Below are 25657 nucleotides of genomic sequence, written 5' to 3' on the forward strand. Positions count from 1 at the left end.
TGATGGTGTGCAGGTGGCATTGTTGGGTTATGAGCAGGATTCAAGCACGGACAGCAGAATGGGCCCCTAAGCCACTGATGACTGTGTTGGGCAGGGAGGATCAGAAGTGAGAAGGTCGTGGGTGGTGTCGCTCTCATTCCCTGTGCTGGGGGCCTCCCCCTAGGACTGACCTTCTTGTCTTCTGGAAGGCCTGTCTTCCATACCATTCAAGTTGTCTGTTGCAGGTAGCCTGGATCTTTCACTTACTTTGTGTGGTGTTATATGTCGAGTGATTCCCTATGTGCCAGACCCTGTGTTAGGTTCAGAGAGTGGTAGACAAGAGAAATAACGACCCTGCTCTCATGGAATTCATAATGTAGAGACAATCAGCAGGCAAAGAAAAAACAGAAAAAGTTTGATAGCGGTATGATGGAAAAAAAAACAAAACTAAACCAAAATAGAACGAGACATAGCAAGGACTGGGGCAGGAGTGGAGTAAGGTGGGCTGCCTTAGGGTGGGTCAAAGAAGACTCTTCTGGGGAGAAGCCAGCCATGAGAAGACCTGGGGGAACTGTATACCAGAAAGAGGGAATAGCATATGCAAAGGTCCTGAGGTGAGATGATTCTGACATATTAGAGGGACATAGAGAAGTTTAGTGAGGATGAAGTTGAGTAGGTAAGGGGGGCAGGAGACAGGGGAAGTAGGAAAGGTGGGCATAGCCAGACAGTCTGGGGGCCTATAGCTACGGGAAGGAGTTTGGATTTTATTTCGAGTGCGGTGAAAGCCATTGGGGGGATTTAAGGAGGAGAATGTCAGGATCTGATTTCCATTTTAAAAAGATCACTTGGACTGCTGCGTTGAGAATTGACTACAGAGGATGTGTTCTTTGTGGCTGTGTTTTAAATGCCAGGCCAATATTCTTTTTATCAGGGAGGGCAATCTTGAGGCCCTTGTATTCCAGCAGCGAAGATGGGGTTGAGGATGTGTTTGTCCAAGAATTGTCTCTAATCAATGGCCTGCTTCTACTGGCAGGCACACCCAGGGGACAACATATTGGTGCCCAGCTCATAGCTGGGGTTTCAGAGAGGACTCAGTCTGTGAACCAGGGAAACTAAAAATCCGTTCTCAATCAATGAAGTTTCTGTGATGTGTGTGTGTTTTCTTTCTAGGTGTGCTTCACCCTAAGATAAAGCAGTCTGTCTCTTTTTTTTCCCCCCCACTTTTGAAAGTTGGTTGCATTCTACACATACTTTAGCCTCCAGAGGAGAGATTTATTTTGTCATGTCTGGCTGCCATTTGAAAGGCAAACCTTGGATACAAGAAAAGCTACAGTCTTCTTCCTCCCCGGAGCATCCCCCTTTCCTGACCAACCCCCCCCCCCCCGCCCCCCACACCCCCATTATTTACTGGAAGGAATCATCCTTTTTCCCTCCTGTCTCCAGTCTCTTGTCCTTGGCGGCCCCTTGACTTCGACCCTGAGTTGCGTATGTCGTCAGAACACCCAGTGGCAGCTCGGAAATCATGGCCAGGTTCAATATAAATTCCGTCTTGCTTAGGCAGCTTTGCATAATAAGTCCCTGAAAAGTCTTCACCGGAGTAGATGCCGGAAAAGGGATTTATTGGGTCTAGCAGGCCTGAACATCAGACTGCATGGCATTTAAGTCATGAGAGGAGTTTCAGGGTTCAAATTCTTCATCTGACTTGGCTTTCGTGAAGCAATACCCTGGCCCCCAAGGTGCCTTTCCGGCGATGTGTTGAAGGTCAGAGTTATTGCTAGAGTGACCACTCAGAGAATGTCAGGATCTTCTCCATACATTTGCCTCAAAGCAGGCCTCGCGGTTGTTTTGTTAGGGATGAGGGCTTCTGTGGGACTAGCCTGCAACAGGGCAGTGCTGCTAGGTTGATCCACGCCAGTTGCCAGAGAAAAAATTTCAGGAGCAAACCCAGCTGAGTTAAAGTCAGTTAACTGGGCTCTCCTGCTCTGCCCTTAGAACATGGCCAAAGAACATCACAAGGCTCTCTTGTTCTTCCCTTTGCTTTGGAGGTTGGTGAGCCATCATTAGGCCAGTGAGTCTCATATTTCTCAGAATCACCGGAAGGGGGGGGGTGTCTGTCAAAAATACGGATGTCTGGATCACATGCCAGACCTCCAGAATCAGGATTTCACAGCCTCCCCCACCCCCACTAGTTCTGACACAAACCAAAGTTTGAAAGCCACTCCCTAGAAGATTCTTCTGGAGAGTGAGGTGATGGCATTCTTGATAAGCACCAAAGGCTCATTTCCTGCACCAGCCGAGGAAGAGTTCATCCTCTTGGGGTGGTCTGTTGACAGCCCAGTGTTCAGGGAGCTTGTGAAGTTCAGAGAAGGGGGAGATGAGTTCTTTGTCTTGCAGAGAGGCGTGAATATCACAGATGGAGAAATGAAAATCTTGAGAGCTGAGGTGATTTTTTCTCTTTATGGGATGACTGGGAAAATTCAGTAAGATTTGAACCTGTAGCATATCTGTTTTCAGTTGCCTGAGCCTGGGCTCTGGAGAGGCCAGGTAACTTCAGGCTCACCTCATTTGCGCATGGAGAAAGAATGTCCCAAGTATCTCTCAGCTGTGAAGCTTCCATTAGGATGGCCTGACGTTTCTTTTTTTTTTTTTTTAAATCTTATTTTTTATTTTTGTAAAATGTACATCCAAATTAGTTAGCATATAGTGCAACAATGATTTCAGGAGTAGATTTCTTAGTGCCCCTGACCCATTTAGCCCATCCCCCCTCCCACAACCCCTCTAGTAACCCTCAGTTTGTTCTCCATATTTATGAGTCTCCTCTGTTTTGTCCCCCTCCCTGTTTTTATATTATTTTTGTTTCGCTTCCCTTATGTTCATCTGTTTTGGCACTTAAAGTCCTCATATGAGTGAAGTCATATGATTTTTGTCTTTGTCTGACTAACTTCACTTAGCATAATACCCTCCAGTTCCATCCACATAGTTGCAAATGGCAAGATTTCATTCTTTTTGATTGCCAAGTAATACTCAATTGTGTACACACACACACACACACACATTACAATAATACTCCATTGTGTGTATATATATATTTATATACACACAATGGAGTATTTATATATATATAATATATATATATATATAAATATAAATATATATATTTATATATATGTATATACCACATCTTTTTTATCCATTATCCGTGGATGGACATTTGGGCTCTTTCCATACTTTGGCTATTGTTGATAGTGCTGCTATAAACATGGGGGTGCATGTGTCCCTTCAAAACAGCACACCTGTATCCCTTGGATAAATGCCTAGTAGTGCAATTGCTGGGTCGTAGGGAGGCTGCACCAGCTTGCATTCCCAAGGATGGCCTGACATTTCAGTCAAGGCTTATCACACGCTTCTGCAGTCCCAGCACTGTGCTTGGTTGGGTAGCATGGAAATATATAACTCTTAGTTCCTGTCTTCAAGAGTCTTATGATCTAGTTGGGTGGAGAGACATAAGGGGGATGGTACGGACTGGCCAAACATGGCTGAGACTCAGGGAGCCCTGAGAAGGCAGAGAGCAAATACTGTTGGCAGGGGTCACTGGGGAGGCTTCCTGGAAGAGGCAGGCCTTCAGCCAGCCCTTGAACAGATTACGATTAGCCAGGCTAGGGGCAAGAGACAAGAATTATAGGTGGGGGGAAAGACCTGAGTAAAGTATTTTGTTGGGGTCCAAGGGTAGGGCTATCTGATTCATATATACAGGAAGGTCAGATGAGGATTCATTCATTCATTCATTCATTCATTCATCATTCAACCCAACATGGCAAGCTCTGTGTTGGGCTTGGGGATAGAGCAGCAAATGAGCCAGGCACTGTTTCTGTTCTTGGGGTAGGCTTTGGACTGCTGGGGTCATCATGCAATGGCTACTCAGCTCTCCTGGTTGCCTGAGGTTTTGGGACAGAGGCTTGGGTTAGCACTTGCCAGCCTCAAAGACACTGCAGCAGTGAGTGTGGCATGCGTATGTCATGTGGAGGGCATCGGCCAGCTGAAGAAGATGGTGTGTCACACAGCCAGGGACAGAAGATGCTGCTCTTTGGGGGAAGGAGAAGGGAACCACCATTGACGAAAGGCACTTCCCTCTGTGCGTCAGACGTTTTCTGTCATTTAGTTCTCTCACAGACCTGAAGTAGGCGTTGTGGTTAAGTAGAGCTGGGGCTTGGGGAGGGTAACTGACTTGGCCTGAGGTTGTAGCCAGTCAGCCATGGAGCTGGATTCAGATCTGCCTGATTCCAAGTCTCTGTTCTTTCTGTTCCACCCCAATCCCTCGGCTCTCCAAGGGCCCTGTCGTCCTCCAGAGGAGTTTGGGCACCAGTGGGAGCCATCTTGGCTTCCATCCTGAGGAATGAAAGACAAAAAACTGAGCTCCAGGGATATTCCTTTTTGTCAGGATGGGTGGGAGAAGAGCTGCAGTGACTATAGTCGGGGGCTGCTGCAATGACCCAGGAGCCCACGGGCGATGACTCAATGGGACTGGTTGCAGACATTCTCTCAACATTTTTTGGAAGTTGTGAGTAGGCAGCCATGCAATCGAAATCACCAACGTATACGTGCAACAAACTCTGAAGACTGTCTTAATATAAACATCTACCATAGGTATATGAGTTGTTGTTGAAAGCAATTCATCTGTGTGCTGGGCTCTGTGCTGGACACTGGGGATAAGTCAGGAAAACAGCGGGCTTGCAGGGTTACCGGGTTACACTGCCCCAGGGGGTGCCGTTCACATTGAAGTTTACATGAATGGTGCCCCTGGGCAGGTGGCTACGTGCAGTGGCCCCGCAGATGGTCTCTGCCCTCAGAGACTTTACAGTCTTGTAAAGAAGACAAATATTAAACACTGAATGGAATTGAAACTAACGTTATGAATAGTATTATTATTGCCATCTTTGTTGGGAGAGGGCAGAATGAGGGAAGAAGAGGACTGGAATCTTGCTCTCACCATTCTCTGCAGGCCTTTCCTATTTTATTTTATTAGTTGTTTTTTTTTTAACGTTTATTCATTTTTGAGAGACAGAGACAGAGCGCAAGTGGGGGAGGGGCAGAGAGAGAGGGAGACACAAAATCTGAAGCAAGCTCCAGGTTCTGAGCTGTCTGCACAGAACCTGACCTGGGGCTCAAACTCATGAACCGCGGGATCAATGACCTGAGCCGAAGTCGGACGCTTAACTGACTGAGCCACCCAGGGGTTCCAGGGCTTTCCTCTTTTAAATATCAGAAACACTGCCTTAGCTTGGACTGCTAGAGCAGGATGCCATAGACTGAGTGGCTTAAACAACAGATACTTATTTTCCACAGTTCTGGAGGCCGGGAAGTCTGAGATAAGGGTGTATTCTTGCTGGGTGCTCACATGGCAGAGAGAGAAAGAGGAAGAGAGAGGTCTTTCTCCTGTCCCTTCTTATATAGGGGCACTAATCCTATCATGAGGACGCTGTCCTCACGACCTAATTACCTCCCCAAGGCCCTGTATCCAGATACTAGAACATTGTGTGTGTGTGTGTGTGTGTGTGTGTGTGTGTGTGTGTGTGGAGGGGGGTGGGTGTTAGGGCTTCAACACATGGATTTCAGGGGAAACAGTTCAGTCCGCAGTAAACCCTAACCCTGGCTTTCTTTGAAGGGCAGCTTTAGGAAGAGTGTAACTAACTCTGAGGAAAATGAAAAGGTTCCTCCACCTTGCCAAATATTGCCCCCTGCTTGCTAGTTATAAAATGCTATGTAAATGGGAACCGGCTTTCTGCGGTGCAGTTAGAGTTAAATATATTTAAATGCAAACAGGAGGAAGTTAGCATATCGGTGTAGATGCGTCTTAATGTGTATTTGTGGGTGGTGGTGGCAGTGTGGGCAGCTGGGTGAGACAGCAGGAAATCCAGGTGCCCACAGAGAACAGGAGGGGCCGATGGGGGGGAAGGAGGGGCCGAAATCCTGCCACAGGCTAGGGCTTCTTGTTATCTCTGCTTATCTCTGTTTATGTGCACAAATAGCAATGATGGGCCAAGGTCCTGTTTTTACTGTCAAAGGGGACTGGTGGATGGCATCAGGGATGGAAAGAGGGTGACACCCTGAGAAATGCAAGAACCCAGTGCCAGATGGGATGAAGGAAAGGGGAAGGCCAAGGACACCTTGCTAGGGAGAGAAGAGCAGTGTTCTCTCACTGCCGTCTCCCCACACACCCTCCCAACCCAGAAGAATGGCGACTCTGGGGAGGGAGCAGACTGCTGGCAGGAGATGAGGAATGTGCTTTTGGACACGTGTTTGGGGTATGACAGGACACCTGTTCTTGGGTCAGAACACAGGAGCAGAGGGACAGTGAAGAGGGAGGGGCCCCAGGTATCTGCGTTGGACGGTTGGACTTAGGAGTCAGCTCAGGACAGTGGACACGGAATCTAAGAGAACGGGCACGGTCTTGAGAGACAGAGAGACAAAGGTGGATGCATGAGGAAGAAAAGGAGCAGAGGGTCCGTGATGGGCTCTGAAAATCACATTTGGAGCCTGGTTGACAGTTATTTTGGAGAAGTCTTATTTTGACCCCTCTGAATCCTGACTGGTTCCCTGGAATCCAGTTTTCCACAGGTATGCTCAAGGAGGGTCACTGGAAAGCTCTGAGGGCTGAAGCTCCCTCACTCCAGATGTGATCGCTAAGGGATCTCCCCCCTCCCAGCGGCCCCCAGAACTGGGCAGTCAGCACTCCTTCAAGCCATAGGCCATGGGGGGCTCCTGCTCTGGCGGAGAGCCTAGCAATTTGTTCCTCTTGCCTTTCCTGCTTCTGATTGCAGCCTTGGGTAGCCCGAAGTAGGCTGTTGATGAGAACATCATTCTATTCTGCCTTGTGCCAGCTTCTTCCAGCCCAAGACATCTATCATCCCGTGGCAATCCGGCCCCCTTGGTTTGATGCAGACAGGTGATGGCTGAGGCTGGGCTGTGCCTGACCCAGCCTGGGGCATGCTCCACAAAATGAGTCATTCCCTGCCAGCCTTTCCCTGCTCCCTCTGCCCCTCACAACTTGAATGCAAATGTCACCCCTGGGATCCTATCATCGAGGGATTTTTTTTTTTTTAAAGAAATCCCATATTGAAAAGGACATTTGTCCTCTCTCCTGTTTAAATTGCTTTCCACGGGTTAGGGAGACCTGGCCATCGATTTTCTTCTAGAGAGCAGAACGAGCCCTGTGAAGATTTTGGCTAATTAACTTTTGGAGAGGCGCTGCTTGAATTTATCAAAAAGGTTGAAGTCTCTCTTCTCCTCCCACATCTTGAAAAAGGCTTTAAACTTTTGTTTCCAAATCTCTGCCAATGCCTGGACTGTTTAAAAGTGAGTTCCCTGGAGACAGTGGCAGAGAGGGTGTTAGATGTCACATTTTTGCAGGTCCAGCCTGTAATACAGTTGTTCCAGTCCGAAGAAGGTTTTTTTTTCTGTTTACATAAGAGAGGTATCGTTCACACCAAGATTACATTTAAAAATACACATTCCCCCCCAGCATGCCTGTTACTAATAGCATTGCATGTTACGGAAAGTGGAAAATATTTAAGATGAAATTAATTTTCACCCAGCGCACCACTTTGTTTGACTTTCTCGTTCCATTTGGTGTGGGGCATGGACTTGGCCAAACTCACTTTCCCTTCCAGCAACTTCATTTTCTTGTTCCTCTCTTTGGGATTGGAGTTGTTGGAAGCCAGTAATGAGCGTATCGGGAAAAGTCTAATTTGAGATCCCTCTGTAGTTTCCTTTTCTATTGGCTTCCAGAGTTTGTTTTGAAAACGGAAACCTTCCTGTCGCCAGCTGATGAGTTGTAGTGTGCCATCTTCTTTTTTCTTATGGCTTCTCCTACAGCAGAATTTTTGGAGTTGGAATAGTTAACATCTATTTTGGCCATCTGTCAAAAGATCGTGGGAAACCAGATGACTGTTTCTCACATCGGACACCTCTCTGTTATGTGTTCTTGTCAGTTCTCATCAACTGATTGCTGTTGCTCATCAACTGGTTGGTTGGTTGCTGTTTCATGAAGAAGCTGGAGCATCTAGGACACTCTGGACAGGCTGTGTGTCATCTTACCTGGGCTGAGCTGCCTGTGAAAGTTCTGGCACACTGGACTATGTCGCCTTAGCAGTGGAGGCATTTAAGCTGGTGGGACACAGATGTGAACGCTTTGTAGGAAATGGTTCTTTATTTTTGATCAATCTCATGATCCTTGTTACCATCTTTGATTACATCAGCTCATGTTCTGTTTTATAGCATTTTAATGGGCTTCCACCCCCCCCAATTCATTTCCAGCTGTGTGGCTATTATAATTTGATTACAGTTTGGTTTTGCAACTGCTGGGATACTTTCTGAGCACGTTATGCCTTCCTTGTGAAACTGAAGATGTTCAGAGGGGGAAAAGGAGCAAGGGGACTTTTTTTTTTTTAGGAGTTATGTCAAATAAGTAATTTCCAAGAGATGCCTCAGAAGCTTCAATGGTTGTATCTTCCCAGAATAAGAAATTTGCTTTAAACTCTTGGTGGACCCTGACCCACTGACTTTTTTAAAAAACACTATAGAAAAATCCCTCTAAAATTTTGCTTTCTTTAGTCCTCTAAATATTTTTGTTAAGAAATATACTATTCTCAACTTAGAGACTTTCTCACCCTGATTTTGGCCTCTTCAAATCTATGCAGAACCAAAACAAAGGGACATTCATAATGTTGCTTCAAAATGAGCTACCTGGTTCTCCCTTCTGGCCCTGTAATCCCTCTGGCTCCCCCCTTCCTGCCTTTCCCTCCCCTCCCCACAAAGAAGTACAAGTCTACCTGGCACAGGTTATGTTATTACATTTGTATTTCCTTGAGCCATTTATTAACCTCCCACAAGTGCCTGTCTTTGATTTGGTAGGTATTTGATCTCACTGATTTTTTTTTTAATATTTGATCAGTTTTACCAGTGTTATATTTTTGGTCTTTGAAAAGGGTATTATCTTAAAATTAGCAGCATCACCACATGTCCAAGGATACTAAAGATTCAGTAACATAAAATTTGCTGGGCTTAGATCACCACTCCAACAAACCAGAAAGGTCTTTCTCTTTGTGTTTTAGATTTCAGGGATTGAATTATCTTGACTTCAAAATGCAACTATTATACATCCTTCCTTTACTTTCAGTTAGGAAGTTATTTTTTCTTTATTTTTCTATTTTTATTTTCTTTATTTTTTATTTTCTTTATTATTTATTTTTAAAAAATTTTTTATGTTTATTTATTTTTAAGAATGAGAGAGACAGAGAGTGAGCATGGGAGGGGAAGAGAGAGAGGGAGACACAGAATCTGAAGGAGGCTTCAGGCTCCAAGCTGTCAGCACAGAGCCTGTTGCGGGGCTCGAACTTACGGAACATGAGATCATGAGTGGAGCTGAAGTCGGACGTCTATCCGACTGAACCACCCAGGCGCCCCAGAAGTTATTTTTTAAGTGTGTGGTTATAAAAGACTGGTTCGTGCCCCTTTTCGCCTCCTTTCCCCATGATAGCTTTACTTTTATGGGATATTTCCTCTGTCTTGCTGGTCTGTGTTTATGTGGGGTGTTTCTCTCTGATTGCAATGGAAATCTGTGCATCCATGCTTTGGGGTTTGGGTTCACTCTAGAGTGCCTTTGCTGGCAATTACTGAGAACAAAGTGTGGTTAATGTAGGATCTTAATAAGGGGGCTCTAGAAGCCTGAGGTCCTGGTAGATCTCATGTAGAAGATTGTTCTAGAACCACCTCTAGAGGTGGGACCTCATGCTTCCTGGAGTGGGAACTTGTTACTTTTACTAGTGGTTTATCTAGGGGCCCTAGGCTCTTGGTTACAGGGGATTCTAAATTCCCTGGTGATTTTGGCATGGGAAATAGAACCTGGTTGAGACCTGACACCAAGTTGGATTCCTCCCCTCCCTTGGTACTCATTGCCTTGGTCTCCAGATACGCAAAATCTTCCCAGGGAGGTAGGTGGGTACCATCACTTATCCTCTGGGGGTGTTTCTGTTTTCCCTGGCCTCATTCCTCCTCCATCTCTCTCCCCTGCTGATAGACTCGGGGACCAGTTCTACAAGGAGGCCATCGAGCACTGCCGAAGCTATAACTCGAGGCTGTGCGCAGAGCGCAGTGTGCGTCTCCCTTTCCTGGACTCGCAGACCGGTGTGGCCCAGAACAACTGCTACATCTGGATGGAGAAGAGGCACCGTGGCCCAGGTAAGCCACGCCACCCTGGACATGTTCTGGCTTCCAGTCTGGAGGGAGGGAGGACCAGCCATTGGGAATCTCCGCAGTGATGCTGGGGAAAAGCAAGCTGTACAGCAGGCTGGGATACTGTCATGAAACTCCACTGATTTATAGCTCTAGGCACATGTCCCAAGGATGATGGAGGGGAGGGGCAATGGAGCCTTGTTGGCAGGGGTGGGGGGGGAGGGGGACAGAGTGAAAGAACTCAGGATTTAGCCCCCAAAAGGGAAGGTTGAGGGCATGGCATCCACCTCATCCTTTGCCCTTTCTGTGGTTATTAGCTGGAAATCTGTAGTCAGATCTGGGTTGGAGGCTTGGCTTTATCATCAAACCAAGATCTCTCCCTCAGGTTCCTCACCTGCGAAATGGGAATAATAATAGTTTTCACTTTAGAATTTTGTCAGGATTGCATGGAAATATTCAGAAAAAATGTATGAGTCAGCACCTAGTAACTATGTGCTCCCAAAATGCTGGCTATTATCGTTGATATTCCTACTATTATTATCATGACACTAGTCTTCTAGGCTCCAGAGAACACCATAAAGACCAACGGGTGGAGATTAGGGAGGCAACCAAAGGAATGCAGTTTTCTGGCTCTCTATGGGTCTATTTTAGAAAGTTTTTATGATGAAAAATTTCAAACCCGTACAAAAGTGGAGAGAATAGTAAAACGAATGTCCATGTATTTATCACCCAGTGTCAACAATGATCAACTCATGGCCAGTCTTGTTTCATTTATACTCACCTCCCACTTTCCTCCTTGACCCTAGGTTATTTGGAAGCAAATCCAAGGCAACATGTTATTTCATCTGTAAATTTTTCAGTATGTATCTCTAAATGGTAAGGACATAAGCAGACATGCCCACGATGGCTATCAAAGCTCCAAGGTAGCAATTAGACCTTAACAGAATCACATATTGGTTCAACATTTATTTCCCCCTGGTAGTTGAAATCAGAATCCAAAGAGGAATCCTATGTTGCAATTGGCTGAGGTATTTCTTAAGTCTCTTTAAATCTGTAGGTCTTGGCGTGTGTTTGTCTGTCTCTCTTTCTCTCCCCCTTGCATGTTGTTTATGGAAGAAACTGAGTTGTTTGCGCTGTAGGGTTTCCAGAGTCCAGATTTTCTGATTGCATCCCCATGGTGTTATTCTTGGGAATTGGTTGTTAAGACTAGAGACCTGAGCAGATTCAGGTTCAGCTTTTTGGGGCAAGAACAACTCCTAAGTGGTGGTGTGTTATTTCCATCAGGAGGCTCATGGTATCTGGTTATCTCTCTTCTATTAAAAATTTTTTTAAAAAATGTTTATTTCTTGGGGCGCCTGGGTGGCGCAGTCGGTTAAGCGTCCGACTTCAGCCAGGTCACGATCTCGCGGTCCGTGAGTTCGAGCCCCGCGTCAGGCTCTGGGCTGATGGCTCAGAGCCTGGAGCCTGTTTCCGATTCTGTGTCTCCCTCTCTCTCTGCCCCTCCCCCGTTCATGCTCTGTCTCTCTCTGTCAAAAATAAAAATAAACATTGAAAAAAATTTTTTTTTTCAATGTTTATTTCTTTTTGAGAGAGAGAGAGAGAGAGAGAGAGAGAGAGAGAGAGCGAGCAGGGGAGGGGCAGAGAGAAAGGGAGATACAGAATCCAAAGCAGGCTCCAGGCTCTGAGCTGTCAGCACAGAGCCCGACGCGGGGCTCGAACTCACGAACCGTGAGATCATGACCTGAGCTGAAGTCTGATGCCTAAGCAACTTAGTCACCCAGGCACCCCAAGTTACCTCTCTTTTATTGATGTTAGCAGCCCTTGATGGTAATTGCCTAGATCCTTTATTCTGTTAAGGGCTGCAAAAAACGTGACATTTAATTCAAGGCTGTCACTAATTCTTCATTTATTAGCTCTGTAACCTCTATAAAGTGAAATATCTCCTCATTAAAATTTTGGTTATTGTGAGGTATAGTTCACATATGACAGGCAGGATAAATAATTTTGCCCCTTTATTTATCAGTTTATTTTATTTTATTTTTCATCATTATAAGTATACTCTAATCTCCATCCCTTGTTTCACCCCTCTCCCTTCCACCCAACCTCCCCTTTGCTAACCATCAGTTTGTTCTCTATAGTTGAGACTCTGTTTTTTGGTTTCTCTCTCTCTTTCTCTCTTTTTCTTTGTTTGTTTGCTTTATTTCTTAAATTTCACATGAGTGAGATCATATGATATTTGTCTTTCTCTGACTAACTTATTTTGCTTGGTGTTATACTCTCCAGCTCTATCCATGTTGTTGCAAATGGGAAGATTTCATTCTTTTTTATGGCTGAATAATATTCCATTGTGTACATATACCACAACATCTGTACTCATTCACCTACCAATGGACCCTTGGGCTGCTTCCGTAATTTGACTATTGTAAATAATGTATTCACCAGTTTTCAAAATAAAGAGTTGGTTCCCTAATATTTACCAAAAGTGATTAATAAAGTTACTATTTTGTTGAGTGCCATCATGATTTCACAGATTTAAACACCATGGATACATTTAACCCATTGGAGCTATTATTCTTATTGATGCTTAAATTGTCCCATCTTTGGCCCATAGGGGTTTGGGCCAGTGCTGGTGTTCTAAAAGAACCCCAGTAGTTTCTGATGGCTTCCTTGGTATCCTAATATTAAGACAAATGTTTTAGGCTTATTTTGTACATTTCCTGCCCAGATCTGGAATTAGCTATTTCTATAAGAAATCCTGTTGCCTTTTTGTAGGAAATGTTATTTGAAGACCATAATCTGATGGTGCTTATTGTTCCTGGGTTGGTTGTTGTTTCTAGGACTTTTCAGTGAGTGGATCTAAGAAATATGATTTCTTTTTTTTTTTAAGAGAAAATACATTATGAACTTATATTTCCCATTCAATTCAATTTTACACAGTTTTTCTGAACTGTCTTAATTGTCTCTCCTTTCTCCAACTCTAAAAAAATCCTGGCTCTTAATGATGCTGACATAATTATTTATTTGCTTCCCCCTGCCCCCCACATACATATGAGTATCAAATAAAATTAGACTTCCAACGATACAATTACTGAACATATTTAAGGTTTTTCTTCTTCTTCTTCTTCTTTTATTTTTTTTGCAATTCTTTTTGTCCTTAGGGCATTGCCTATTAAGGATGTAGAGTGAAATTACTGTGTTTTAAGGTCACTTGAAATACTTCCTCTGAGTGGTTGTGCCACTAACTGAATACACAGTTGGATTTGTTTCATTTTGCTTTCACTTATTGGGTATTATTTTTTTCAAATTTCATATAATTTGTTTGTATTTTTAAAATTAGTTTTTATTTTGAAATAATTACAGATCCACAGGAAGTTGCACCCATAGTACAGAGGAATCCCCCAAATCTTCCACCCAATTTCTCCCAGTGGATACATCTTATGTAATCAGAGCACAATCTGGAAACCAGAAAGTTGACATTGGTAAAATGTGTGTGTGTAGTTCTATGCCATTTTATCACATATAGATTTGTGGAACCACCACTATAATCAAGATATAAAACTATTCCATCACCACAAAGATCTCCCTCATACTACCCCCTTATAATCATACTCACCAGCCCCTCTCATTATTTCAATACCTTTACCCTCCCCCGTGTATAACACAATGTCTTAAACATTTCCTCTGCACACATTGAAAAACCATCTCAGACGGTATTATAATTTTTGCTTCACTCCTGAAAAGAATATTATACTACAGGTTAACTAACTAGAATTAAAAAAAAAAAAAACTTGAAATAAAAAAAATTTTTTTGCTTCAACTATCAAACTATTAACTTAGAAAACTTAAGTGTCTATTATATTTACTCATATTTTTACTCTTTAATTGTTCCTTTTTCCCTCTTGATGTTCCAAGATGCCTTCTTTTATAATTTCTTTCTGATTAAGTATTTCTTTAGCCATTCTTTTAAAGTAAGTAGGTCTACTGGTAACAACTTCTCGTAAGTTTTCTTTCTTCTGGGAATGCCTAGATTTTTCCCTTCATTCCTAAAGGATATTTTTGCTGGATATAAAGTTCTGGGTTGATAAATCCTTTTATTTTAGCAATTGAAAAATGTTTTGCATCTCTTTTTGGTGTGTGATGAGGTTTGTGAGGAGACATTTGCTGTCATTCTTTTCTTTTATAGGTGAGGTGTTGGGGAACCTGAGTGGTTCAATTGGTTGAGCATCTGACTTTGGTTCAGGTCATGATCTTGTAGTTCATGAGTTTGAGTCCCACATCAGGCTTACTGCTGTCAGCACAGACCCTGCTTCAGATCCTCCGTCCTACTGTCTCTCTGCCCCTTCCTTGCCTGCTGTCTCTCTCTCAAAAATAAACACTCGTAAGTGAGGTGTCATTTCTGTCTCACTACTTTCAAGACTTTTTTTTGTCTTTAGTTTTCAAAAATCTGATTTTGATATGTTTTGGTGTGGATTTGTTTGGGTTTACCTGTTTTGGAATTCACTCAGCTTCTGGAATCTGTAGGTTTATATCTTTTGCCAAATTTAGGAAAATTTCAGCTATTATTTTTTTGAATACATGTTCAGCCCCACTCTCTTTTCCTTATCCTTCTGGGACTCTACTAACACAAATTTTAGATTTTTTGCTATAGCCCATAAGTCCCTCAGGCTCTGGGTCTTTCTGTTTGTTTGTTTGTTTTTGTTTTTGTTTTTTCTCTCTGTTGCTTAGATTGGGTTATTTTTATTTTTCTGTCTTCCAGTTCACTACTTCTTTCTTCTATTCTCTGCATTTGTTGTGTTGTTTTATTGTGTTTTTAACTTTTACAATTTCTGTTTGGTTCTTCTTTATATCTTCCATTTCCTTGCTGAGACTTTGTATTTTTTCATTTTTTCAAGTATTTGTGATTATTTGTTGAAACATGTTTATGATGCCTCCTTCAAAATCCTTGTCAGATAATTCTAATATTTGCATTGATATCTATTGTCTTTTTTACTCATTCAAATTGAGATTTTTCCTGGTTCTTCATATGAATGATTTTGATTGACTCCTGGACATTTTGGCCATGATGTTATGAGACTATATATGTTATTTGGTAAAATGCTCAAATCTTTTATCCATTTAAAAATTGGGTTTTTTTAAAAAATTGAAATTTATTTGACATACGTCATTGTGGAAATTTAAGGTGTACAACATGTTAAATTTATACATTTATATATTGTAATATGATTGCCATTGTAGTGATAATTACTGGCTCTATCATATTTATGATCATCCTTTTTTTAGTGGTTGGAATAATTGAGTTCTAGTCTCTTAGAAAGTTTGGTGATTATAATACAGTATTGTTGTCTATGTTCACCATCATATGTATTAGATCTCTAGGGGAATTGTTTTTGTATTGTTAGATTTTGATAGTCCTTTATATATTCTAGATTCAAGATGTTTGTTTGATATATACTTTGCAAATATCTTCTCCCAGTTTTTGTCTTATATTTTCATTATCTTTTTTTTTTTTAAGTTTATTTATTTTGAGAGAGAGTGAGAGAGAGCAAGAGTTGGGGAGGGATAGAGAGGGAGAGACAATACAAAGCAGGCTCCGTGCTGTCAGTGCAGAGCCCAGTGAGGGGCTTGAACTCACAAACCATGAGATCATGACCTGAGCTGAAATCGAGAGTCTGACACTTAACTGACTGAGCCACCCTGGTGCCCCTATTTCATTATCTTAATAGTGTCTTTCAAAGAGCAGACATTTTATATTTTGATTAAGTCCAATTTATCAATTTGTTATTTAATGAATTGAGATTTTGTTGTTGTATGTAAGAAATTGTTGCTTAATCCAATGTCAAGTAATGTATTTTTTTTTTCCTGGAAGTTTAATAATTATAGGTTTTATACTTAGGTCTATGATCCATTTTGAATTAATTTTAAAATATGGTTTGAGGTACAGATTAAAGTTTATATTTTTGCAGATAGAAATCAAATTGTTCCAGCATAATTTGTTGAAAAGATTAGCCTTTCTCAACTGAATTGCTTTTGTACCTTTGTCAAAAATTAAATGTTCACATGTATGTAGTTCTAGTTCTGGATGTTCAATTTTGTTTCATGGGTTTATCTGTTTTTACACTAATATCATACTGTCTTGATTCTTGTATTTTTGCAATGCATTTTGAAATCAAGTAGTGTTAGTCCTTTAATCTGTTTTTCTTTTTCTAAGTTATTTTGGCTATTTTAGTCCTTTGCATTTCCATATGAATTTTATAGTCTGTCCAGTTTTACAAAAACTCTGCTGGGATTTTGATTGGGATTATGTGGAATCTATGGATCAATTTTGTGGAAAATTAACAACTCTCAATACTGAGTCTTCCAATCCCTGAATATAATATCTCTCCATTTGTTATCTTTAATTTTTCCCATTGATGATTTTTAGTTTTTTGTGTACAGATATTTCACACTTTTTTCAAATTTATCTCTAAGTACTTAACATTTTTGATACTATTGTAAATGGATTTTTAAAAAATTTAGTTTCTGATTATTCGTCATTAGTTTACAGAAATACAGAAATATGTATCTTCATTCTGTATCCTCAAACTTTGTTTTACTCATTTATTCTAATAGCTTTCTGTAGATGCTACAGCATTTCAGCGTTTTCTACAGTTGATTGTTGTTAGTGAAAAAGAAAACTTTTCTTTCCTTTTTTTTTTTAAGTTTATTTATTTATTTTGAGAGAGAAGGGGAGAGAGAGAGAGAGCAGGAGAGGGTCAGAGAGAGAGAGGGAGAGAGACTCCCAAGCAGGCTTTACGCTGTTAGTGCAGAGCCCGATACAGGGCTCAACCTCACAAACAGTGAGATAATGACCTGGGCCACAGTCAAGAGTTGGGTGCTTAACTGACTAAGCCACCCAGGTGTCCCAACTTTTCTTGTCAGTATGGATGACTTTTATTTATTTTACTCATCTGTTGCACTGAGTAGAATGGCCACTGAAATATTAAGAAAAAGTGGTTAGAGTGGACATCCTTATGATATTCCTGATCTTAAGGAAAAAACATTCATTTTTTTCATTTCTAAATATGATGTTAGCTGTGGGCATTTTGTAGTTGATTTTTATTAGCAACTTCCTTCTAGTTTGAGAATTTTAAATCAGGAACTGATGTTGGATTTTATTAGCTGATTTTTCTGAGTCTATTGAGATGATCATGTGATTTTTCTTTTGTGGTTTGTTAACATGAGGAGTTACATTGATTGATATTTGAATGTTAAGCTAACATTGCATTCTGAGGATAAATCCCACTTTGTCATGATATATTATCCTTTTTATATATCATCAGATTCACTTTGCTAAAGTTTTATTAGAGGTTTTACATCCATGTTTATGAGCAATATTTGTCTATAGTTTTCTTTCCTTGTGTTTGTGTCTGGTTTGGTCTCAGGGTGAGGTTGGCCTCTTATAATGAGTTGGGAAGTATTCCTTCCTTTTCAGTTTTCTGGAAGAGTTTATGCAGAATTGGTATTTTTTTCCTTAAATGTTTTGTAACATTTACCAGTGAATTTCTCTGGGCCTGGCAATTTCTTTGTAGGAACATTTTTAACTACAAATTTGATTTCTTTAATAGATACTCAGGTTATTCATTTCATATTGAGTGAATCTTGGTAGTTTGTAACTTCAAGGAATTTTTCCATTTCAGCTAAGTTGGTCAAAATTGGTTGCACAAAGTTGTTTATAACATTGGTGCATTATCCTTTTAATATCTGTAGAATCTTGTGACATATTCTCTTCTATTTTTTTAATTGGCAATTTGAATTTTCTTTTTCACCTGATCAGTCTACCTGGAGGCTTATAAATTTTATTGATATCAAAGAAATAGCTTGTGATATAATATTTTTTCCTTTTTTTCCCTATTTTATGGTTTCTGTGTTGATATTTATTTTTCCTTTCTTTTTCTTACTTTGGATTTAATTTACTCTTCTATTTCTTCTATTATTTCTTAAGGTAGAAATTGAGGTCATTGATTTGAGACTTCTCTTCTTTTTCTCCTATGGGTGTCTTCTAATATAGTTTATCCCCAAATATAAGTACTGTTTTAGCCTCATTTCACCAATGTTTGTATTGTATTTTCATTGTCATTCAAATAAAAGTATTTTCTAATTTGTCTTTTGAGTTCTTCTTTTACCTATGGATTATTTAGGAGTGTGTTATTTCCAAACATTTGGGGGATTTTCCAAATGTATGCCTGTTACTTGTTTCTAATTCTATATAGTCAGAAAATACTTTGTATGACTTGAATCCTTTAAAATTTACTGAGACTTATATGGTTCAGAATATGGCCTATCTTGGATAAATTTTCTCTTTGGCCTGGAAAAGAATGTGTATTTTCTTGTTGGTGGTTGGAATGTTCTAGAAATATCAATTAAGTCAAGTTGGTTGATAGTATTGCTCAAATCTTCATCATTACTAATTTTTCCATTTATTTTTTCTATGAATTATCAAGAGAGAGAATTGAAATTTCTGACTATAATTGTGAATTTGTCTATTTATCTTTACAATTTTATTAGTTCTTGCTTCATATGTTTTGAAGCTGTGTTATTAAGGGCATACACATTTAAGATTGTTATGTCCTCTTGGTAAATTGATCCATTATCATTATGTAATAACTTTATCTCTACTAATATTCTTTACTATGAAATCTGCTTCCTGTGACATTAATGTAGCCACTCCAGCTTTCTTTTGATTAATGTTATCATTGTGTATCTTTCTCCATTCCTTTACTTTTACATATTTGGATTTGATGTTAAACGTAGGTATTTTTTGTAGGCACATATAGTTGTGTCTTGCTTTTTAAATGCAATCTGACAGTGTGTGTTTTTAAAATTGAGGTATTTAGACTATTTACATTTAATGTGATTATTATTATAATTAGGTTTAAACCCATCATTTTGCTATGTGTTTCCTATTTATCCATCTGTTTGTTCCCTTTTCCCTCATTTTCTTCCTTTTGGGGGTTAAATTTTTTATGATTCTATTTTATTTCCTTTGTTGGCTTAATAACTCTTTGTTTTGTTATTTTGGTGATTGCTTAATGTTTGTAGTCTGCATCTTTAATTACAGTTTGCTTTCAGGTGATATTTTACTACTTCATGAATAGTATAAAAACTCTACAACAGTATCCAGTAAACAGAATAATGCCATCCACAAAGACATCCAGACCTGGAACCATAGAAATGCTACCTGACATGGCAAAAGGAATTTTGGTGATGTGATTAAGTTAAGGACCTTTAGATGGGGAGATTATTATTATTCGGATGGTCTCAATGTAATCATAAGGTCTTTATAAAGGGAAGGAAGCAGGTCAGAGTCAGAGCAGGAGGTGTGACAACAGAGGTCAAAGTGATGCCATTGAGGAAAAAGCCATAAATGAGCCAAAGGATGTGGGTGGCCTCTAGAAGCCAGAGAAGGCAAAAAAGTAGATTCTCCTCCAGAATCTCCAAAAGGAATGAAACCTTGCTGACACCTTGGTTTTAGCTAAGTGAGACTGATTTTAGACTTCTGACCTCTAGAATTGTGAGGCAGCAAATTCATGTTGTGTTAAACCTCTGAGTTTGTGGCACTTCATTGTAGCAGCAATAGGAAACTGATTCAAGTATACTTTCATCTTTCCCCTATTTACCTTTGTGCAATTGGTGTCATATATTTTATTTTTACATATGGTATAAACCTTTTACTACACTGTCATTATCTTTGTTTAGTTAATCATCTTACAAAATTTTTTTAAATGTTTATTTATTTTTGAGAGAGAGAGAGAGAGAGAGAGAGAGAGGGCAGGGGAGGGGCAGAGAGAGAGGGAGACACAGAATCCGAAGCAGGCTTCAGGCTCTGAGCTGTCAGCACAGAGCCTGATGAGGTGCTTGAACTCACAGACCGTGAGATCATGACATGAGTCGAAGTTGGATGCTTAACTGACTGAGCCAGACAGGCACCCTTAGTTAATCATCTTTTAAAGAGTTTTCAAGAATAAGAAAAAAACATCTTACATAATTACTCATGTACTAAACCATTCCTGATGCTTTTCATTTGATAGTATATATCCATATTTAGGTCTGGTATCACTTTCCTTCTGCCTAAAGGACTTCCTTTAATATTTCTTGTAGTGTGGGTCTGCTGATGATTAATTCTTTCAACTTCTGTATATATTGGAATATCTTTAGTTTGCTTTAGTTTTTTGAGAGAGATTTTTGCAGAATATAGAATTTAGGTCGACAAGTTTTTTTTCCCTTTCAGTCCTGTAATGATATTGAACCACTGTTTTTTTTTTTTGTTTTTTTTTTTGTTTTTTTTTTGCATTGTTTCTGATGAGAAATCACTCTTATCTTTGGTCCTCTCTATATAATATGGCTCCCTTCTCTGGCTACTTTTAATATTTTACCTTTCACTTTTTTTCCTTCTGAGTGGCTACAAAGACTTTATGAAATTATTAAAAATTTTGACATTTAAATATTCACATGTGTGTATTAAATGGCTATATAGAATATCACTGTTTTTGGGCAGTTTTGATTATGATGTGCTTTGTTACAGTTTTATTCATGTTTCTTGTGCTTAGTTTTATTGAGCTTCTTGGATCTGCATGTTTGTGGTTTTCATCAAATTTTGAAAATTTCTAGCCATTATTTCTACAAATATTTTTTCTTCTCCTTCTCCTCTTTGGGAACTCCAAGTACACATATTATTAGGTTGTTTGAAGTTTTCCCACAGCTCATTATGCTGTTTTTCTAAAAAGTTCTTTTTCCCAGGGGTTTCATTTGGGGTAGTTTCTGTTGTTGCATTTTCAAGTGCACTAATTTTTTCTTCTGCAGTATCTAATCTGACATTAATCCCATTCAGTATTTTTTATCTCACACATTGTAGTTTTCATTTCTAGATGTTAAGTTTGAATCTTTAGAAGAATCAATTTTTTTACTTCACTTTTGAACATATGGAATACAAATGATAACTGTCTTAATGTTCTTGCTGCTAATTATAATGTCAGTTTCAATTCTGGGTTGGTTTTAATTGGTTGGTTCCCCTGCCCCCCTCATTATAGGTCATATATTTCTGCTTCTTTATATATGCCTTGTAATTTTGGATTGGATGCCAGACATCATGAATTTTACCTTGTAGGTGCTGTATATATTACTTATTCCTATAACTATTCTAGAGCTTTATTTTGGGACAGTTAAGTTACTTGGAAACAGTGTGTGATCTTTAGGTGATACTGGAGCAGTGCTTAGTCTAGGGCTAATAATTTCCTGTCAGAGAGGTAAGACCCTTTTCTGTACTCTACCCAGTACTCCATGAATCATGAGGCTTTCCTAACATGCTGGTGGGAACAGACTGTTCCCAGCCCCTTTGCACACCAGGCACTCATATCTGTTCCTACTGGCTGGTTCTTCCCTCAACATTGAACAGTTTCTTCATAAGTGCTGATTAATACGGAGCTGAATACTCTAAGGGGGTCTCTGTGGACCTCCGAAGCGCTTTTTCTGTGTAACGCTCTTCTTTTACAATTCTGTTTCTTGAATTCTGGTCACCTTGGTCTCCTCAGACTCTCATCTCTTTCTTTTCACTCAGTCTCAGAAAGTCTGTTGGTTTCCACCCATGTTTCTCTTCCCTGTGCTGCAATCTGGAAGCTCTCTTGAGGTAGTAAGCTGGGGAAGTCCTAGGGCTTATCTTGTTCATGTCCAGACAGTTGGGCACGTTCAAGGTGGTATGGCTGTAGACTTACCTTGTTCATTTCCAGTGCTTCAGGCATCACTGTCCTCCATTTCTTGATGTCCTGTGTCTTGAGAACTTTTATTTCATATTTTATCTGTCTTTTGGTTTCTTGTAAAAGAGTAAATATGATCCTTGATACTCCCATCTAGCCAGAAGCAGATGTTTGCTTTTTTAATTTAACCATATGAAATATTCACATGGTTCTAAAGTCATATCTATAAAGCATGGTATAGTCAGAGAATGTCTTGTTCTGTCTCTGTCCCTTTCCTGTTTCTATATAGGCAACTTCCTCCTCTTCTTCTTGTTACTAATACTTTGATTTTGCTCTCTGTAAGTTTCTACTAAGCCTTTGGTTTATCTTTCCACTAAAAGAAAAACCATATGTGAACACACAACATATATATTTATGTACATATGTATATGGGTGTATCCCCATTTGTTGGATAAATTATAGTATATGATACACACTATTCTCCACCTTGTTTTTTTCACTTAATAGTATACTCCATTGTAGTGTGTATTTCCCTCCCTCTATGTGTCAATTGCTTCATAATAGTCCATTGTGTGCATATGTTATGGTTTATTCAATCAGTTTGCTATGATGGACATTGGATTATTTCCAGGCTTTTTCTAGTATTAAAAATGCTACAGCGAATACATATTTTTATATTTTTGCATATTAATCTGTGATACAGATTCCTAGAAGTGGAATTGCTGGGTCAAAGGGCAAATACATATGCACTTTTGCTAGATATGCCAAATTTCCCTCCATAGGGTTGAACTATTTTGCATTCTTATCAGTGGTGGATGAGATTGGTAGGCATATTTCTAACAACACAAAATTTCAATAGCACCATAGACTGCTTCATGGAAGGGTGAGGACTAGAATTATTGAAACAAAGGCCATGGTGGAGGCTCTTGTCAGGGATATTGGGGACACAATTCTTGTATCAGGTAAGAGTTAGACCCAATAACATGTAAGCTCACATTATAATGTGATTATTCTTGAAAAATTTTTTTCTGATGAATTTAGGAAGTATGTAGTGGTTGTTTTTCTGATTTTCCATACGTTTTATGTGCCTCTCGATGATGCTTTTATATTATTAGGATGCATTTCTCCATGAGCAATTTTACTTGGTGATATGGAAGTAGAGGGAAAATAAATTCCACAAGAAATGTCTTGATGGGGGTGGGTGGGAGGGCTGGGGGATATTTTCCTGATAGTTTTAGTGTGGGGAGCTTCTTTCTCAAGGGAAGGACTTTGGATTTCAACCCTACTGTGTGTGGATCAGTAATGGGATGGCTTGGTGGGGTTAGGTTAGTAGAGAGGTCTTGAATGTGGGCTGTGGACTAGATTACCCTTTGAATTGTGTGACCCTGTGCCAGTTACTTAAACACTGTTAGCCTCACTGTCCTTGTCCTTTAAATGTCTCATAGGGTAGTTGTTATGGTAAGTAACAGTGAGTGTGAGATACTAGCCTAGGACAGAGTAAGAGCTCAGTAAATGTTAGCTTTGTTACTGTGTCGGTTTTTGAGTGTGATGGGACCGGTGAGGGGCTTGGGAACCCCTGAGCCAGAAGGGGCTGGCGGCATCCTGGATTTGAGGCTTACCTCACCAGTCTTGGCCCATGGGACATTAGAATTGAATAGTAGAGAGGGAGAGAAGCTCATGGAGAAGAAGGGGCAGGGTTCTGGGAGAGGATGGTTGGGGAGCTGGATAGAGAGCTGTGCTGAGTGCTAGGGTATGGTGCCTAGTGCCCAGGACTCCAGGCTATCGGGGAGAAGAAAAGACACTGTGGCCTGGGATGGTTCAAGGGGCTTCACTGAACAGGTGGTCCACAAAGTCAGGACAACTTTTAAATAAGCCAAGGACCAGGAAATATTATGGGTCTAAGTGCTTACGAAATACATCTTGTCTACTCCTCAAGCCCTACCTAGGGACTTATTACTCATCCCTCCAGTTCTGTAGAGGTGGTCCAATTGGTGTTTTCAATCACAAACATTAGTGGAACACCTGTTATGTCCTGGGCCCTGGGAATATAAATATGAGTAAGAGTTGATCTAGTGCAAAGTTCCTTATGTAGGAGTTTTTCGAACTGCAATTGCCTTGGTGTATTTCTGATATTCTGGTTTAGTAGGATTGGACTGGAGCCCAGGCACCAGCCCTTTTCAATAAATACTTATGCAGTTCTGATGCCCAGTTTTGATGAAGAACGCCTGACTTGTGTCATTATCTCTTTATAAATATGGAGGCTGTTGGTGACCCACTGTGGAGGCACCTGTGGGAGCAGCATGCGGAGGAGCTCTTTAGTGGCCGTGAAGGTCTGAAGAGCAGCCTGCTGTTCCATCCCTTTCCTGTCCAGTAGGGGGTAGGCAAGGGGGAGATGAAAAAGGGAAGCAGTGTTTGGATTCTTAATTTGGAGCCTTAAATCCTGTTACCCCAATCTGAGTGGGTGTGACCACTGCCTCTTTTCTCTAACTCCCATGCCCTCTAGTTCCTTGGCCTCTCAGTTGGCTGTCCTTCAAACCCAAGTGGGTGGATGGGATGGATGGCTTGGATACAGGTGACACCTGTCCACTCTGGGGACAGAGGGTGAACAAATTGGCATAAATATAGGAAGTCTTTGATTCAAAATAAGGGTGAGGCAAAACTGTTTATCACAGTAAGAGTTGATCAACCACAGGAAGTCTGTCTTGTGAAGGAGTGAGGTTTCCATTGCAGGGAGGGTTCAATGGTGGCTGCTGATCCCCGTCTCTGAGAGGCTTCAGGGAGAGCCCTTCTCTGGGTGAACTGCCACTGCTCAACTCTGGTTGGGGGACGAAGGCATTACTCCAGTTCTTTTCTTCTTTTCAAACCCTGTTCCTATCCCCTGTCATCTTTACTTCCTTTCTATCTCATTTCATCTTCTGAATTCTTTTAAAAAGTTAAAAAAATTTTTTTTAATGTTTATTTTTGAGAGAGAGAGAGTGAGAGCGCAAACCTGAGCATAAGTGGGGGAGGGGCAGAGAGAGAGGGAGACACAGAACCTGAAGCAGGCTCCAGGCTCTGAGCTATCAGCACAGAGCCTGACTCAAGGCTTGAACCCATGAACCACGAGATCATGACTTGAGCTGAAGTGGGATGCTTAACTGATTGAGCCACCCAGGTGCCCTTATTTTAAAAATTAAAAAAAAGTTTATTATTTATTTTGAAAGAGAGAAAGAGCATGGGAGAGGGGCAGAGGAGGGGGGGTAGAGAATCCTAAGCAGGCTGTGCACTGCCAGCACAGATCCTGATGTGGGGCTCAATCCCATGTATCGTTGAGATCACTACTTCAGCCAAAACCGAGAGTTAGATGCTCAACCAACTGAGCCACCCAGGCGCCCCCATCTGGGTTCTTAATAGCTCATGCCATGTCTGTCAGGGATAATGATACTTAGGGTCCACCTGCTGACTTGATCGATGCCGGTAACAAGTGACTTGTCTGGAATCTGCTGACCATACAGGCATCAAGCCCATCCTGCTGATTTTTTTCTATGGAGACAGTTCTCCCTCCAGCAAGTGTGTGAGTTTGTGAGTGTGTGTGTGTGTGTGTGTGTGAGAGAGAGAGAGAGGGAGAGAGAGAGAGAGAGAGAGAGAGAGAGATACGTGTGCTTGTACATGAGTATGAGTGTTGTAACTGGAGTTGCAGCTCAAAGGAAAAGAAAAGCAGTTTGCTCAGTGGGGTATGT

At 40.7% G+C, this 25657-nt stretch overlaps 1 protein-coding gene across 1 annotated transcript in view; it reads left to right on the top strand.

The window, feature by feature from the left end:
- The window catches only part of DPF3 (double PHD fingers 3), a 174552-nt gene that overhangs the window by 18612 nt on the left and 130283 nt on the right, over positions 1-25657 (top strand). The window contains 1 exon segment of the mRNA XM_047079406.1: positions 10055-10215. Within this exon segment, the coding sequence (XP_046935362.1) occupies positions 10055-10215 (161 nt within the window).

The sequence above is a fragment of the Lynx rufus genome, unplaced genomic scaffold (genome assembly GCF_022079265.1).
Source record: "Lynx rufus isolate CCGP_SWC_20201006 ecotype Redwood Valley unplaced genomic scaffold, mLynRuf1.p SCAF_17, whole genome shotgun sequence".
Lineage (NCBI taxonomy): Eukaryota > Metazoa > Chordata > Mammalia > Carnivora > Felidae > Lynx > Lynx rufus.